General features: G+C 43.4%; 1 protein-coding gene across 3 annotated transcripts; it reads right to left on the minus strand.

Annotated features, from left to right (window-relative positions):
- Nucleotides 1–1942: 1942 nt before the first annotated feature.
- On the minus strand, nt 1943–9585 carry LOC117000707 (myosin regulatory light chain 2, smooth muscle minor isoform). Of its 3 annotated transcripts, XM_033068647.2 has the most exons (5): nt 9482–9539; nt 8625–8660; nt 3805–4002; nt 3483–3644; nt 1943–2445 (listed from the first exon to the last, which is right to left on the minus strand). In XM_033068647.2, the coding sequence occupies exons 3-5, from the start codon at nt 3986–3988 to the stop codon at nt 2273–2275; spliced, it is 519 nt and encodes a 172-aa protein (XP_032924538.1). In that variant the 5' UTR covers nt 3989–4002; nt 8625–8660; nt 9482–9539; the 3' UTR covers nt 1943–2272. The 3 variants fall into 3 exon arrangements, with proteins under 3 accessions (XP_032924538.1, XP_032924528.1, XP_032924519.1); XM_033068637.1 differs by lacking the exon at nt 8625–8660 and having other exon boundaries at nt 9482–9585; XM_033068628.1 differs by lacking the exons at nt 8625–8660; nt 9482–9539 and adding an exon at nt 5469–5628.
- Nucleotides 9586–18835: the final 9250 nt, after the last annotated feature.

The raw sequence follows: 18835 nt of genomic DNA on the forward strand, positions 1-18835 counted from the left end.
TACAGTTCTGCCTCACCCTCTACTCAGAGGAAGCATCCAAGACTGACAAGGAACAAAACAGCTACACCTCACATTTCAGCTGGCTGTTCAGAAAGCAAGAGCAGCAGTACAGAATATTTTTGAAGTCGACAATTACCTCTCAAGGAGGATACGAGATTTTCTTTCAATGTAGCTCATATTTACGATTTTAAAATCATTATTTCCAGCAAGAAATATCCAGCTGGCACACCTGCCGCTTACTCAGTGTAACATACCAGAACCTAACATTTACAGAGAAAACAGGATCAGGAAGAAAAGGGTTTAGGGATCCAGTGTTCCTAACAAAAGTAAACTGCTGTCTGAATGTTAATGCCATTTAGATACTCAAAGGGAAAAAATAATCAATATCTTACATCTGTCCTTCAAACAGGCTGCTTGCGTGTATGCATACAGTACTGAATTGCACAGAGGTGACAAGATCAGTCTAAAGTGACAGCATAACTCAGTCTCCAGCCTAATGTTACATAGCAACATTTCAACAAGACAGTTTCCTAAATCTCCTATCTCTTGTCTTTGTCACATGGGCACTGCTGGTGAAAACTTCCATGCACACTTGTAAAATACTTCCTAGACACTTGCAGGTGTCACTTGGAGAAATAATTCAGCAGCCATTACTGAAGAACACCAAGATAGTTAAAAAGCAAACTTTTCAAAAAAAAGGAGCGGCTCTGGCAACCTGAAATAGTGTAGAACATAATGTGGGTAGGAGAAAAACTGAGGCTAAGTTTGTTAGCAGATAAAACACAAAACTGGGAAAAGAATGGTTGAAAACTCAACTTTAATTAAGCCTGTAAGTAGAAAAAACCTGGAATAAAAAATTTTAAAAATAGTCCAAATGCACCAGCTGAGTATACTTTGTCAAGTTATTTACAAACCTGAAGCCAGAGTATTTTCCAGAGTTGCCATATGGGAACACAAGCAAGATTAAGTAACCAAGCCTTCATGCTATCACACATGGAATGAGACAAACCCACCCTACAGGACAAGCTATCAGAGCCTTTACAATCCTTTGTGCTGAATTCCTACTCCTTGGGGTCTTAAGTCGTGTGATACAGCTGAGGGCAAACTTTCTGGATATGAGGTCACTATTTTATTTTAATTTATAAATACACAGGCAAAATAAATTCTCCTGCTTTCTAACTTGCAATAGCCAAGAGAACGAGGCACACAGAAGAGCATGGTCATACTAACAGAACAACCCTCCTCTTCTCTTTGTATTTGAGACATCAGCACAACCAGTTCTGAATGACTGACTGTGCTTGGTTAAAAGCCATCTTACCAATAGAACTGATATTTTGAATGAGTATGATATTTTGAAAAGTGAGAACAACTTCAGCACCTATAGGGTTTTACCAAGTTAATTCTCAGACTGACTTGGCTCATATTATCACATACAAATGAATTAGCTATAGAAAAATAAAGCTTTATGTAAGTTTTCTGGCCATGTATTGCTGTTAATTAGTGCCAGCACAGATTGCTTTGCTTTCAGCAGAAGGGAAAAAATATGCCTACTTCCCCCCTGCTTAGCAAAGAAGAATGCACACTGACATGAAAGTACTGCTAGAAAACCCATCAGTATAAAAAGGAAGCAAAAGCTGGCCATAGTATCTGCTTAAGAATCAGATGTTCTCTGCTGGCCATGAGGCAATTGTAACCATCTTCCCTAACCATTTCTTTAGTTAACTACTTATACAGTAGTCAGATCCCACTTCAAAAACCTGAAATACTTCTGCAGCTGCATTTTTAAAGATGTCAGCAGATGCTGCTAGGGGCATTTCAGAACCCTGTGATACTGAACACTATGAAAATGAGATTTCTAGCTTGCCTTGCAACTGCAAGAAAAATGCAATGAACGCAGCTGCATTTGTAAATGCGTAATAGAAATGTCATTCTTCACAAAAGATTTTGAGGTATTTTATCTATATAGCAATCTTTATTTCAAAATGGCATTTATTACAAAAATGTAAAAATCCAGCTAAACCAGAAACATTGAGATTATTTTCCTGGACTATCAACTCCAGGGAATGTTTGTCCTGTAGCCTTTCCCTCACAATATTTTCGCCACTTCCAGTCTGATTACAGGTGCAAATGTGCCTAAATGGCCTGGAATAGATAAATATATTGAAAAAGACAAAAGCTTTGGAGCTAAATGCATGCAACAAGTTCTATGAGGAAGAAACCGTTACAAAAAAACATATATGTAGAGATAATCTGCAGGTATCCAGGGGTTTGCTCAGTCGTCCTTGTCTTTTGCTCCATGTTTCAGGATGCGCGTGAATTCGATGTAGTTGAAATTGCCCTTTTTGTCGATGGGGGCCTCTCTGTACAGCTCATCCACCTCTTCATCCGTGAACCTGTCTCCCATCGTGGTCAGCAGCTCCCGCAGGTAGTCCTCTTGGATGAACCCTGGAGCACAGTGTAGAAGGACAGAGTTTTTACATTTTCCTGCTAATACATGCGTGATAATTTCTTTCTTTGAGTTCTTTCCCTCAATTAAAGATACCTACAGTCTTCATCTTCCAAATGAAAATAACGCCATTAAAGCCTATTACTAAAACTGCAAATAATTACAAGGATTCAATCAAATCAGGCATCTTAGTTTGAAAGGTCCCGCTGCTTAAAATAAAGACCATTATATGCTTTGCCTGTGGTGTTCCAAAGAACATAAAAATTTATCAGTATTCATATTGGACATCCTTCCCAACAGCAGGTCTATACTCCCAATAGTACCAAGAACCTTCTGACAACTCAGTATTTTAAAAATCACAAAGGGGATCAGTTTACCTTGAGGATTCCTACTGAAAAACCACTAAAAAAAAAGTCATGGGACTTGACTATTAACATTCAACAAGTGCATGAAACATGGAAAAGTTTACAGTATTTGAAATTGATCTTAAATCAGGGGTAAAATTCAGATTTACCAGACTGATTGCAAAGAACAGATTTTTGGCATTAATTACTAAACAAGTAGGCTTGTATAACTTGTGATTGCTTCTATCATCAGCCTTGCGAGTCACAAAAGAATTTTTTTGCATTCCTTTTTTTCTCCTTTTAGTGCAACATACCAGAGGGAAAGTGGATCCAAGTTGCTGACAGAAAAACAAGTTCTTCATAAAAGCACTACAGCTTTAAAAACAATGATTCCCCTCATAAAAGAGCCCCAAAGGTGAATTTTAAGTTAGGAATAAATTAAGACCCTGGTTCCCAGTCAACATCTTTTACACTTTCTCCTGTCATTAACAACAGAATGAACTGACAGAAATTTGAAATTTCTAGACTTAAAACGCAAATGTAGCACACGAGGATACAGGCATGATTTTCAGTTTGCAGAAATTAAAATTTTCAGAGTTAAAAAACTGATCACCACTTCTATAACCACAAGTATTTAATGTTACAGAAGGAAGTAGAAGTAATATGTGTACACTGTTGTTTTGCCCATGTACCTGTTGCTTCTTCATCAAAGCAAGCAAAAGCATTCCTGATGACATCCTCTGGGTCGGTGCCATTTAACTTCTCACCAAACATGGTGAGGAACATGGTGAAGTTGATGGGGCCCGGAGCCTCATTCATCATGGCATCCAGGTATTCATCCGTTGGATTCTTTCCTACAGATAAAGGGATTCACACTTGCTTTAGCTTTCAAACTGAAGAAGTAATGCCAGAAGTGTTAACACAAACTGAGACACCTCTCATATCCCAAACTCAGTATTTTGATTTTGGCAGCACCAATTTGCCTGGCAAGCACGAACAGCAAAGGGACATTACCAAGGGAGGCGAGCATGTCGTGCAAGTCCTCTTTGTCAATGAAGCCATCCCTGTTCTGGTCGATCATGTTGAAGGCCTCCTTGAATTCCTGGATCTGCGACTGATCAAACATCGCAAATACATTGGAAGTGGCGCGCTGAGGGCGCTTCTTGGTGGTCTTTGTCTTTGCCCTTTTGCTAGACATGGTGGCTGTTGGTTCTAAGGAAACAGAAACATATCCAAGATTTAGCCTTATTAAATCACATTGCAAGTCCTCGGGGGAAGGATGAGCAGAGGGACATTAAGTTTCATGCTATCAGCATAAACCCCAAAGTACACATTTATTTCAGTATCTCCTGCTCCACTTTCGTTCAGACTTCACTTGCTATTAAAGCATAAAGCCTTTGAGGATTCAGGGACCAGCACTGTAGGCCAATATCAGGCTACAGTAAAAAAACCATATCAAATAATAGCTCTTGAAATGAAACTCACATAGTGCTTGTATTGCTGATTCAATACTCCACCTTCATCTTCCACAAACCAAGACAACTACATATTTGCGAATTTGGGAGGCATTGTTGACATAGAAGGATATATGCTGCTAAACTAGCACAGTGGTTAAACAGATCAGACAGTATGCTAAACTAACATTTTGGAGGGGAAGAAATGTATTTTAAGCTCTGAATAATATTTTGTTAGACTAGCTGCCGTCGAGAGAGAGAGACCACTGACTTAGTTCAAAAGCTCTACAGTGCTATTCCCTTACACAGTGGAACTACTACACAACACATGCAAATGCCAGCATACTCTTTTTAAAATGAATTAAAGGCATAATAGCTACAAAAATGTGAAGACTTTCTTTTGAACTACCAACCCTCAGAAACATTTATATATTTTTATAAATTTTCACACATCACAGGTATACCAATGTCATTGTTTCCCTGGAAGCTGTCAAATGAAGAAATAAACATGGTAGATTACTATGTGTTACAACACTAATATATTCAGGGTAGAAGTGAGGCTTTAAAGTTATCTGCATCTCTTTATCTGGGAAGATATACACAGTGTTCCAACTAAATGTATGACAGCACAAACTCGAAAAGCTGAGTCATTCACTGAAAGGCAAACACAAGGCCGTCAAGACTGCTTTTGGATCAGAAGTTATACCCTTTTAATGTTGTTTCCAAAAGTCTCATAAAATCTGCTTGCATTAAGCTAAAACTAAAATGCAATCCGTACTGATATAATCCTCCATAATGCTCAAACAAAATGTTATGCAAACCAGACTCCTTCCATCCTTGGCTCTGAATTTTACAGAATGCACCTGTAGCAAGTGTCTCCTGAAAGAAGAAACTTAAGCCTCACCTGTAATTGCAAGAATATCAATATTCTGAAATTGACACCAAGTATTAATTTTATAACTTAGAAACAAACTATCTGGTCAGAAATGCAATGCTAATCAGAGGCATAACAGAGTTCTAACTGTCTCAGTTTGCTCAAAGAGTACTTTCTGTTAGACTCCTAAAAAGCAAGACTGAAGTCACTAACTGGGATTATCCTTTAAAAAAAAGGGAAGAAAATTAAGCAAAGTAACTCCCTTATACAGTCAACCCTACATGCAGGCAAAAAGCAGTTATTTTGTATTGGTTTTGATTTTTTTTTTAATAAAAGGAAAGGCATTTTACCTTGCTTTGTATTAGGTACCTGAGAGGGTGTACCAAGCATCTGGATCATGAAAGGAAAGTCCATGGTTACGTCCTTATCAGTCTGTCCACACTGACAGCTACTGATTTCCCCTGCTAATTCCACACTTTTAAATCCTACGTGCATCTACAACGTTCTTCTGACGTACAAAACAAACTATTATGTCCTGAACTAAAAATAGCCCATGAAATGCAACTGCGCATCGCCCAACAACGCAGACGTTCTCTTCATTGCACTCACTAACCACAAGCTACCCGAGATGTCTGGCCTCCACAACACTGCAACAAATAAATGTGAACTCTTGACTTCGAGATATTTATGTAGACAGCTGACAACAAAGGTAGTTTGCTTTCAAGCTGCAGCCGAGGGTTGTGCATAACTTTGGTGGTTTTCTTACCGCTGTAAAAACCCTCAGGCAAGCACTCACTTAACTCTGGATTATTGATTAGAAGTTCCACTACCCAAAATAGAGCCAAACACTGTATGTGAATAACTCTGCTCTGAAATAATGCAACTTTCAGGATATACCTCATTCAAAGTCAACAAAAATTTTATTCTGCACGTGCTGATGCTGACCAAACTAATTTTTACCTTTTCACTTTTATGTATCTCCATATTCATACATTTGCAACTCTCTAGCGTACTATTGTATTCATAGCTAGGATTTTACCTACTCTATTAGAAAGACAAAATACATTCCCCAGTGGCTCTGAGGTATGGGGGTCCAAGGTTAGATTCTTTGGACACCCAGGTCAAAACAGCTTCCCACATTTTTCATTAACAAAGTTTAGTTCCTATCTAAAGGGGAGGAGGGGTTGTTTCAGAAAAGGATAGAACCAGGGGAGAATTACCTCATCACTTATGTCTCTAATTTGCTGAGCATATAAAATTGTATCCACTTGTTATACTACACATCTTCGGAGCTTTTTCATCCAGTGTGTTGTGCACCCTAAGGACCCTTTTAAAGATAATCACTTTTTATCACCTAACTGCGTCTGGCTTGCAATTTTAGGATCAGTGAAAAGGCATCAGTGCTGCAAAGGCAGTGCTCCCAGCAAGCCACTACCTGCAATTCTCTCACCTACAATTCAATCCTAAGCAAGAGGAGGTAACAAAAGCAGACTGTCAGCACATTCTTTTTAAGAAGACTGACTTATCAGAGAATATTCTAATAGGAAAAAAATGAAAAAGTGCCAATGCATGCATTACTGTGTTCTAAGTTTCTCTGAACTAAGCTTGGGAACTCCTCCAGTCTAAAAGAGCTGTCAGCCTAGCTACAAAGAAACATCAGATCTCACAGGACTGCAGTGCCCTTCAGCACAGGTTTGGTGCAGCTATACCTGAAACACTGAACTCAGCTCCAGGAATCTCTGTTAGAAAGAGGGTGGTACATTTTGGAACATCTTCAGAAAACCAAAAGTCATCAATGCAGTTAGCCAGAGATCAATTTACGATTTAAAGGTTCCAAAAGTGTTTGCAACAAAAAGACCCACACCTAAGCCAATGCTTTTATAATTGAAATAAGGTTAGTATAGGCTGCAAATAGAATTTCAGTACATAAAAGGTGGGAATACTCTACATTACATAGGGCAAGTAATGACAGGCAAGTTTAGTCCCTGTTGTTTAATACTATGCTGCACTGAATGGTCTGGGGCCTGTTTTGGAAGGTGCCCAAGAAACTTCAAATGTAAGACCTAACCTGTGAGAGCTATCATAAGGTATTTCTGAAAATGCAGCCTTTCTTTAGGAAGACTTTCCCATACTGAAAAAATAATAGATAGTAGCAGCACTGTGCTGCTTTGTGCTGCCTGTGTATTGTCATTTGTTCAGTCACAGTGGATATCAAACTGCAGAAGCTCAGAGAGTCATCTTGTGGTCCCTTCCTCTGGGAAGTAATAAACCCTTAAGGAAAAAAAAACCCAAGCAACTGAAAATTTTGAGCCAAGTACAGTAATTTCACGACTATAAGGCGCACCCTTTTGATTAAAATTTTCCCCCGAAACCGGAAATGCGCCTTATAGTCCGGTGTGCTTTATCTGATGTACAAAGTTGCGACATTTGCCACCCCGGAAGTGCGAGCCTGCCAGCATCGGGGCACCCCCTGCACGGGGAGGGGGAAAGCCGCTGGAATCGGAGCGGCTGCCGCGCGGGAAGGGGGAAAGCCGCCAGAATCAGAGCAGCCGCCGTGCGAGGAGGGGGCAAGCAGCCGGAATCAGGGCAGCGGCGGTACGGGGCAAGCCTGCCAGCATTGGGTCACCCGGAGCACCAGGGGACTCCCGGAGCGCACCGGCAGTGCGGGGTTCCCAGTGCGCCAGGGGAGCGCGTGACACCCGGAGTGCCAGGGAACTCCCGGAGCAGCGGGGCCCTGGGGATGCTGCACGGACTGGCGGCGGGCATAGCCCGGCCCTGCCGGGTACAGGCGGGCCCGGGGGCCCATGGCTACCAGGTTGAGGCGGGGCCTCGGCCAGCAAGCGTGCAGGGGGAGCTGGGGCGGGGCCTCACTGCAAAAAAAAAAAAGTGCGCCCTATAGTCTGGTGCGCCTTATATGATCTACAAAGTTGCGAAATGTGCCGGCTCCCGGGGGGTGCGCCTTATAGTCCGGTGCGCCTTATGGTCGTGAAATTACTGTAATAAGCTGTGAAAATTTACAGCCCACTAACAGTGGTGCAAGCTGGACCTGTTCAGAGACAGGGACCAAAAGTTATGCTTTAGGAAACACTCCAATATTTCAAAATTATGACTATTGTAGTAATTGCAAAATCTGTCACTGAAAAAAACCAAACCACTGCACAATAAATCACCAAACCCAGAGCCAAGTAAGTCTCTACATGAACTAAGATAGAACATCAAACTCAAAAGTCAACCTCAAAGCTAAATCTCAAGTTATGTCCATGTACTCAATTACAGCATCATATACAGTCACACATCCATCATAATCTGGGTGGCAACAGGAAAAGATAAGAGCAAAGTGCTCTCCAGCAGATCTGTGTCAAGGCTCAATAAAGAGCAGATTACACTTTATAAAAGCAAACTAGCAAAAACCAAACCCTATGCTGTCCCACCCAGCCATAAAATCTACTTTAACACACTCCTCACTAGGAAGTTTCCCAAAATCCTTCTGCAAGAATCACACTTGCCTCAAAATCCAGCACCAAGGAGTCAATACAGCCTGTCTGCAAAAGAGAAAACAGGGCTCAGACGTGACCTTCTGCTCTTTACAAACACCTGAAAGTAGGGTGTAGCCAAACGGGGTTCTCCTCCCAGTCAACAAGCGACAGGATAAGAGAGAGAAAAAACTGTGCTAGGTTTAGGTTGGACATAAGGAAGAACTTCTTCACAGAAGGGGTGACTAGACATTGGAACTGTCTAGGGAGGTGGCGGAATCACCATCCCTGGAGATGTCTGAGTGAAGACCGGACGTGGCACTCAGTGCCATGGTCCAGTTCCCACGGTGGTCGGCCACAGGACTCGATGGTTTCAGAGGTCTTTTCTAACCTCATTGATTCTGTAGTTCTGAGAGCCGGGGAACCACTGCACGCAGTCCCCTGTGCATGGTTATTCCAAAACGTGCGCAGGAAGGGACAGACCCCGTCCCACGAGCTCACCCTCTGCCGACCGCAGCAGCTCCCAGCCCTGCCCCTCCCATGCTCCGACAAAGCCGAGGAAACACCCGCAGAGGCTCGATGTGGCCGGGAGGCAGCCAAGCTCTTCCGGCAGGGAGGCAAACAGCACCTTTTAACACCAATTCCCTCGTATGGTGCACAGGGAGCTCGTCCCCGCGGCGTCGCGCCCTGCCCGGCTCACAGGGGCCCGGAGTCGGGGTCTTCCCCAGCTCCATCCCGCAGGGCGGATCCCCATCAATAGCAGGAGCCCCGAGCGGAGCTGCGCCCGCGGCGGGCGAGGCCGCAAGCGACCCCCGGCCCGGCCCCGCCCCACCCCTCACGGGCCGCCGGCCCCAGGCCCCGCGGGCAGCGGGCGGAGCCCCCCGACTCACCTGGCGGCGGGACACAGCACCGGCGGGGAGTAGCAGGAGCGGCACTTCCGGAGAGCGGAGCGGCCGCCGCCCTGCCGGGCAGGAAGGAAGCCGTGGGCGAGACCATCCGCGCAGGAGGGGGAGGTGGCGGCTTGGCTCATCGCTTCGGGGGTCAGGCGCCACAAGCCGTGCCGGGGAGAGGAGCCGCGGCAGCCCGCGTGTTTCACGTTATTTCCCTGGAGTCCCTGCATTCCTTGAAGGAGAAAGACAGGGCCACGAGCTCAGCCCCTCCACCCTGTGTGCGTCCCCCCTCCCCCGGCGACGCGTTGGTGCAGCGCGGTGCGGTCACCACATTCCAAAGGCGAGGGGCGGAGGGAGTCGCGCGCCTGCCCTTGTAAGGCAACGGCGGGAGTTTCCTGCTCGCGCCGGGGGCGGGGCTGTCCCCGCTCGCCCCGCCCTGCTGAGGGGCTCGGGGCGCGGAGGGGGCTGCGCGGCTCTGGGGCCTTTCAGAGCCGCTGGAGCGCTGCTCCCCCCGTCCTGCTCCGCCTGCCCAGGGGCTCCTCTGTCCGAGGCCGGGGCTGTCTGCCCGAGGAACTAGTCCTCTTCTCAGCTGCTTGCGATGGTGCGGAGCAGCGCGGGGCGGAGCCGGTAACACAGAACCACAGAGGCACAGGATGGCTCAGGCTGTGAGGGACCACCCTGGGTCATCTGTGCGGCCTCTCTGCTCAAGCACACGGCACTAGATTGAATCCAGACGGTTCTTGAACATCTCCAGTGAGGGAGACTCCACACGCTGTGTCTGGGCTGCCTGTTTCAGTGTGTGGTCGCCTACACAGTAAAGAAATCCTTCCCCATATTCAGGTGGCACTTCCTGTGCATCTTACTCCTTGGCGCCACCGAGAAAAGCCTGGCTCCATCCTCTTGACCCTCCCTTCAAATACTTATATCTGAAAGGTCCCCTCTCAGTCACCTCCCCTCGAGGCTGAACAGGCCCAACTCGCTCAGCCTTTCCTCACAGGAGAGATGCTCCAGTCCCTTGATGGACTTGGCAGCTCTAAGCAGCCCAGCACATGGTACGGCTCTGTCCTGTGTGCTTGGCAGGTGCTGCTGTGTCCTGAAGATTCTCAGATGATCACAGAATATCCTGACTTGGAAGAGACATACAGGGATCATAAAAGTCCAACTCCTGGCCCTGCACAGGACACCCTGTGGAATACACCTTATGCTTGGAAGCATTATCCAAACACTCCTTGAACTCTGTAAGGATTGGTGCTGTGACCACTTCCCTGGGGAGCCTGTTCCAGTGCCCAGCCATCCTCTGGAAGAAGAACCTTTTCCTAGTAAATAATGCTGTTTTTAAGCCAAGATGAAGAGAAATATGGGATGAACAGAAACATCCAAAAAACGGCAACCACAGCTCAAAGATACAAACAGCATCATATAACAAATAGATATCACAACCACTGCCTATGTGGCCTAATTTATAACTTTGCATCTAGTTCTACTTACTTGATTTTTGCAGGGTTTACAACTGTATATAAAGTCACACAGTCTGTGAAAGCAGTAAGAGATGACCCATATTTCTGACTTTTTTGAGGGAAATGAACTTAACTGAGTGCCCAGGTGGTGTGGCTGTCCTGGTAGAGGGCACAGCTCTGGGGAAACATCTCTGCTCAGCACCTGCAGAGTCAAAAAAAGCCCCTTACAGTTTTCCCTGTCTCTGCTACTGCTGGCAGTATTTTTTATGTATACGGAATTGTGGTGGTTGCTGTCACATCTCCCACCTTTCCCTCGGCACTGGCAGAATTCTGCAGGCTGCCCACTTGTGTCACAACAGGCATCTCCTCACCCTGAACACGTGGGTTGCAGAGTAGCTCCAGCGTGGAAGCTGAGACGGGCTTTCCTCTCATGATCCAGAAATGTGTCATTCCTCATGCTGCATACAAAACTCATGCATGCTCTGCATCACTTTTTCCATCTGTTTCTTATGTTTCTAGAGTCCACTGCTCCCACAGCTGGAGTCAGTGGTGAAATTGATGCATAATTTATCCAAGTTAACCTTGGTATGAGCAAAAATCAGAATATTTACCCATTCAAAGGTATTTTAATCTAACAACTAAATAAATAATAAGACAAAGATTTTCTAATGTTTTCCTTCAAAAATTGGTACAATACTGGCCCAATGTTCATTTTTTTTATGGCCTATATTAAATAATACTTTAGCTTATGTGAAATTGGAAAAATGGAAATCACAAGCAAAGCCTAAAATGTCAGTAAGGAATATGTAGGAAGACCTGTCAGAATAATCCTTCATGTTTGGGATCTGTGTCTGGAGAGTCCTGGATATGAGCAGCTGTCGGGTTTAATATTTAACATAATGAGTAATATTTAATATACTGACTAACCACAGAGGACTTTGGCCTACACTCTAAATCACCATAGTTGATTAACCTTTTGCAATTATTTTTCTGAGTAATTTCTTAGTGGGAAAACATGAGCAAGCTTTTATTTTGAGAAGTAGGGAGAAACTAACTCAGTAGATTTCAGTAATCTTTAAGAAATACAGCACTAATATTGGTTCATGAAGAGCAATCCTGTTTCCAGAAAAAGATAATTAACCAGTTGCAAAAAATACATTAATAATTTGTAGCATTCTTCTCATTAAACCTAGTTCTACTCTATAAAAGTGCCATGAGTTCACTTTACAGAGGGTGAAACTGAAACACAAGTGAGCTAGACCACCATAAATGCTAAAGATGAGATTTGGGAATGTAAAGGGATTGTCACTAAGTTAGGTCGTTTTGAAGTCTACTTCCAATGGGATTTGGAAGTTTGCACTATGAGCTTCCAATATTGCAAGGCTGCTTTTAAACTCAATCTTGACTATACCTAGACTTAGGCTAATCCTTCCAGATCGGTGACTCCTTTGTTTGTGTGCATCATCTCACTGCAATAAATTCAGTATCAGTGGAGCTACCAGGCTCCTCTCTTGCCTGGCAGGCATCCTGCCCAGCTGTGTGGTGGCGTGTCTGGGGAAGGATCAGCTGTCCTGGGCTCTCCTGGCCTCTGACATCTCTGCATTTTGCATCTTCCATGTGTTTTCATGCTCCAGCTCTCCACTGCTGTCTTCTATGCACTGTTTGGGAACTTCTCAGTCTCAACACCTTACTCTGCATGTGTATTGTTATTTCCCACTTACATTGAACCCAATTTCCCTCCATGGAAATGATAATAAAGCAATTCAGGCTGGCAGGGGCAACCTGAAGTGAATTAGATGAAATTACCAAGAAGAGTCTGCAGCCACCAAAATCCTGGCCACGTGAATATAAAGAGCCATCATGTTGCACCTCTTCATCACTCTCCTCTATGAGGATGCATTTTACTGTGAGAAGAATCCTTTCTTGAACTGTATGCTTTAATAAAGTTCATGGGTCATACAAATCCCCAGACAACTCAGTGGGATTTAGGGTATTCAAAGAATAAAAGCAAAGCACTATACTCAAATGATTTTGTACCTGTACCTCACTGACGTGACCATGTGCCTGTAAAGAAGCCAGAGGTGCTGGTACTTGCTGGCACCCCCACCGGAGCCCGGCAGCCGCCTTGCTTGCAGGTTCTGGGGAGACTGAGGATGATCCGCTCGCCTCGATTTCGGATTCTCACCTTAACCTGGACACGCTTGTGCCGCTGCACAGCGCTCGGAGCCGGGAGCCGGTCCCGTACCGGCTGTCACCAGCAAGGGGAGCTCCGCATTTGGGTAGGACCCGAGAGACAGCCCGGCTCTGCCACCGCCAGGGACAGGAGAGGCGGGACGCTGAAATGACACCGAACCAGTGTGGGGCCAAGTCCAGCCCTAAGCTGCGGCAGGAAGGGGAGAGACCCAATAGGTGCCGCGTGCGCTTGGGGCGCTTCTGAGCTCCACGACTCATGGAATACAATTACCAAATTACTGGATATTTTGTGTTGGAAGGTACCTTTAAAGTAAAACATCTTATTCCAACTCTCTTGCCACGGGCAGAGACACCTCCTACTAGATCAATTTGCTCAAACCCCTGTCCGGCCTGGTCTTGAACACTTGCAGGGATGGGGCATCCACAAGTTCTCTGGGCAACCTGTTCCAGTGTCTCACCACCCACACAGGAAAGAATTTCTTCCTAATAACTAATATTTTCCTATTATCTGCCCTCTTTCAGTTTGAAGCCGTCTCCCCTTGTCCTATCACCACATGCCACATGCAAAAAGTTCCTCTCCAGCTCTCTCTTCTCTCTCTAGAGACTGGAAGGCTGCTGTAAATTGTCCCCAGAGCCTCCTCCAGGCTGAACAGTTCCAACTCTCTCAGCTTGTCTGCAAAGGAGAGGTGCTCCAGTCCTCAGATGATTTTTTGAGGACTTCTGTGTCTGCCCCAGCTTGTCCTTGTATTTCCTGTGCTGAGGGCCATAGAGTGTTACCAGTAGCAAGCATCTGCCTGCCTCTACCAAGGGAAATTGCTTGGTATTTTACAAAGCGACGGCCTGCCTTGGTATAGCTGCCCCTCTTTGCTCTGCTTCACTGCTGTTAATTGCTTTTTCCCAGTCAATGAAAACTTTAGAGAAGTGTCCCCAAGCTCTGTTTGCTTCAGAAGCTTTCCTGGGAGCTGAGTGTATCACAGCTGTTAAAACTTTATGAAACCTGACATTGCAGTTTCACACGTGATGAAACCCTGAACAGTCTCTCTGGTTTTGGTACAGGCTGGGAATCGGTGTGTTCATTTAATGGAAAGCGCAAATGTTATTTTTCTAGGATGGAAAGCATTTTGTTCCAATCACAGTTACAAATGTAATAATGGTACAGCATCATAGTGATCAATAACACCTATGGTAAATATGTTTTCCATTTGCATAATAAAATTAATCTCCTTGTTTGCAGCAGAGACACATTCTGTGTGAGTGTGATGAGCCAGAGCTGACCTACTACTTGAGTGAGGTTTGAAAATCTGGATCTAAGCTGAATTTAGAAGGAATTTTTGAATAAATATGAATCAAATAAAATATATAAGTGCTTGGAAAGTGTATGAAAGCAAATATTCTAAAGTAGGCCAAGAGCTGGAAAAGAAAAGCAGATTTGGAATGAGTTTCCTTCAAACCTGGAAGGCAATGGAGAACTCATAGTTTATGAGCCCAAATGAACTCAGGACAGATGTGAAAAAACAAACAAATTACAATGGAAAAATGACTTAATTAACACAAGATTGTGTGATATATCTTCCTTCTCTAGCCTTGCTTCCTGTTTCAAGTATGCCTGGATGTCCCACAGGAACATGTTAATTTTGATGCTAATGTTTAGAACATGTTTGCTCCTTTGTGTAGCAAAGCAAAAGTAATGAGGACTGCGAAAAAAATCAATGAAAGGCATAAATGCTCTTAAACTAAAATACTTGGATTTATTCCTCTCTATATGCCTCTCCTATTGTATGAACATTATCTAACTGGTCTGTATGCACCCAGTACTCCATTGACTCCCTTTTGCCAACTGTGGAAGGATATATGATTTTATTCTGTTGATCAGCTAGGAAGATATCTCAAAAACCCTTGTTTAGAGAGAAAGATGTTGTGCTTTTTAAAATGAAATTTCGCTTTTAAAAGAAAAGTATTAAGACTCTGGCCATTTTGCACATTTAAAGCAGCCTTGAGACCAGAAATCAGAAGGAAATGTGAAATGGCATGTGGAACTTGACTCAACTTTTTCGTCTGGGGATAAGGAAGAGAAAAATAATTTTCCAAATGCTCCACCCAAAACTGTAATTTGACCCATGGCTTTGTGATAATAGTGAAAACTAGCTGATACGAATAATAGAGGAAATTGTGGGGAAAAGGTGTTTTTCAGTCCCTCTATATATTCCCATTTTAAAGGTAGGCTCCTTATGTTTCATATTGCGGAATAGCTGCTGACAGACCATGCTCCCCCGTGGCTGCACCCTAGAAAGACTTCCTTGGGGTATCTCATAGATGTTATAAAATATTTTTTTTCCCCTTTTCCTCCCCTTGTAACAACTTCAAGGAAGGAAAAGGATAAGCTCCCACTTTTCTGACTGGAATTTCTGAAGCCCTTGCCCAGCCCTCATCTCACCAGATCCTGCTTGTCCAGCCCTTCCTGATTTCTCTGGAGTTGCTGTAGGAGGGAGCACAGGACCCTGGCTTCCTTGCTGCAGGTTGGGTTTCCCATGTTCCTGCACCCTCCTGAAAGGTTACCCCCTTACTAGGACAGAAAACCCATCAACAGGGCCAGATGCTGCTCACTTGAGCTTTTCCAGCAACCAGGCTTCTTCCTCTCCTTGTGAGCAAGCCCACAGCAAAAGAAAACCGTAACAGCTCCACCAGGAATTTCTAGAGCTGATCAGCAGCTGTTTTTAAGCCTCTAGCAGTCATTATGCAGCTGCACTTGATGGTAAGTCCCTGCTGGCATGAGCAGAAAGAAGGGACAGATTCCCTCTACTTACCCTGCCAGCTAGCGTAGCAGCCTCTGAAGAGCTCTAATGAAACAGTAAGAATTTGCAGATGAGTAAGCAGGAAATCAGCCCTTCTTCAGGAAACCAGTAATACATTTTTCAGGATTGTACTCAAACATGCTCCCAGCCCCTGGCTGAGGATTCAGCTGTCTGCCCACTGTGGATGTTAGAGCAGCACACACCCTTCCCCTCCAAAACCTGAAACACAGAACTTTTTCATTCATAGAAAATGTCAAGTGCTGTGGTACATTTAATAAGGTAACGTTATTTTATACAAGCAAAATGAGAGGAATCAGATATCAGCTGAAAAAAATTTTCCATAGTGCATTTTCTTTTAATGACACTTTAGACTTGCAGAAGTAATGACAAATACATGTATTAAAAGTTTCAGGGTGTGTCTGGCTGGTTTGATGAAAATTGCTTCTCCATCATCTGTAAAAAGTACAATAACATACTAATAAAATCTTTAAAAATTATATGTTTCTGGTCCCAATTTATTGCCATTTCCCCCCAGTGTGGACATCACTAGGATTTTTCTCTAAATCCCATTGGCATCTGGAGCTTTCAAGTTCAGCCTCTGCAAGCTAAGTATTCTAAAACTTTAATTCATAAAATGACAGAATGTGAAAATATGGTTCAACTATTCAATTTGATCTCTCCCAGGTAGCTAACTTTAATTTTCCTTGGGCTTTGGCCAGAGGAAAAGTGATGTTTAAATAAATGTTTTTTTGCAACAGAAGTGTGGCTAAACCTCAAAGAGCTGCCGGGAGGTGTTAAATGGACATCAGATGGGCTCCAGTTTGGACCATCTCGTAGAAAGTAAGACCCATCTAGTAAACAATTGCTTCCCCCTCTGTTTTTGCATGTGGCTATAAATAGTAAACAAAGATATGCCTTATATATTTTGCTGTGCACATTTAGTCCTTGGGTTGGTATCAGCTTTGTAAGACAGTGAATCACATGAACTCCAGGCTCCACATGCTTTTAACTTTATCTAATAACTCTGAATGTTTTGGGTCTGTATCTCTGTTCTAATTATTCCTACAAAGATTATGCTGTTATCTATAGGACTGTTTCTAATTAATCCAAAGTGTGTTTGTCTGTGGAGATGATAATTCTAGAGGCTATCTCCCTGGCGCTGTTTTTTCATGGTGAAGATTAGGACTCATCTGTTTGGGTTAGCAGTGTCATGGCCCATGCAGAACAGGAGTTCCTGTGATAGAGATTGTATTGCCACTATGCTAGCAGGCATTTTAGGATCATGTACTATGTGTGCCTATCCCTAAGGAGCACAGACTTCTGTGTGTAGTTTTCTGAATAACTCATCTAGCCTAGTTTAATACACAGAGGATGGATGCTGGAGGAACCATGACTTCAAGCAGTTCAGAAGAAGAAAATACCTGGGCAAAAGAGACTTTTCTGCTCCACTGTCAGCTTTCTACCAGCGACAGTGAGATCAGCTAGTGAGAACACATGCTGACAAGGATTTTTATAATACATTTTTCAGAACAATTTAAAGACTCGTGGAAAGATAAAACTCAAAATGCTGATATCACTGCATCTTCCTGAACTGGAGCAGCTAATTTGAATCACAGGATTATTTGTGTTTGAGGATGCTAAAACCAAAGACAAAATTCTATGACAAAAGTGTGGAATTATTAATACCAGATCCCAGGCAGGTTTCAAATGTCTGCTACCTCACTTACAAGATGAGCAGGAGAAACTCGGGCAAAGCTTTCCAATTATTGCAGAGAATTAGGTTGCAACATCTTCCTTAGCCAGCAAAGTCATTACTGGCACTTCATAGGGGTGGTACCTGCTCTACTGTGCAAACTCCGAGAGAAACCATTTTCAAACTAAGAGATAGGCATGCAGCAGCAAAGTTGATCATGACTCAAAAGCTTTGAATACCAAATAGTTTGCAAGTGTGCTTTAGAAACAGCTCAGCATTCATTGTATGACAGGGAAAGTAGGAGCTACTTACAAAAGAAAATACAAAGGCAATTATGCAGCAGGATTTTAATATTTGGAAATTTGACTCAGATGACTGGAACACATTTCCAGAACTATATTCTCTGGTCAGTCTTGCACATATTTGGTTCTTACGTTGTATTTCTTGTTGCCTCACCCCCAGGGGCAGGCTGAAGCCAGGGATCACAGAGTAAAAAAAGGCAAGGGAGAGTATAACCTCTCCTGTGCTCAGACTGGTGCCAGTGCTGACTATTCCTTGAGACTCCTCAGATTTGTCAGCCCTCCATCTGTTTGCCCAAGTTGGAACAATGAACCTTTAGTTTCCTGTGAACTTAGAATCCACCACAATGAAAAGGTAGCTGTTAATTAAGTGTATGTGCAGCTCACCCAGTGAGTGCAGTTCCTAAACGTCCTGAGTGTTATATCTGGAACAGTAATGCCCTGATATGCAGGTCTTTTTTCCTTGAATTATTTTGGGATTATCAAGATATGTTTTTCCCAGACAATTACTTTTCCTAAGTAAAATCATTTGAATTGCAAAATTGATTTGTTGTTACAGTTTTGTTTTAAGAACTTGTGCTGAGAAGGGATTAAAACTAGAAAGCTTTGTGAATTGTACAGCTGGTTTCAACTCATTACTTTAAAATCATTTTCAGGGAAATAATATTATGCTTGTATCTGACACCTAGAAAGAAAAGCTAAAAACAAATAAAGCATTACCATGTTTGCTAGAGATTGTGAATATCAATATTGCTTTCAGCAGTTTTCACTGATCTATGCAAATAACCATGTGGTTGATGAGCTAGTCTGAGCTTGCGTTCAGAATACATCAGAATCCATCAGTTATACGCATAATTCAGAGATTCTGTGATCTGAAAATTAATGTTCTTCAGCAATTTTAGTGAACAGATAGAAATTTT

The sequence above is a fragment of the Catharus ustulatus genome, chromosome 1 (assembly GCF_009819885.2).
Source record: "Catharus ustulatus isolate bCatUst1 chromosome 1, bCatUst1.pri.v2, whole genome shotgun sequence".
Classification (NCBI taxonomy): domain Eukaryota; kingdom Metazoa; phylum Chordata; class Aves; order Passeriformes; family Turdidae; genus Catharus; species Catharus ustulatus.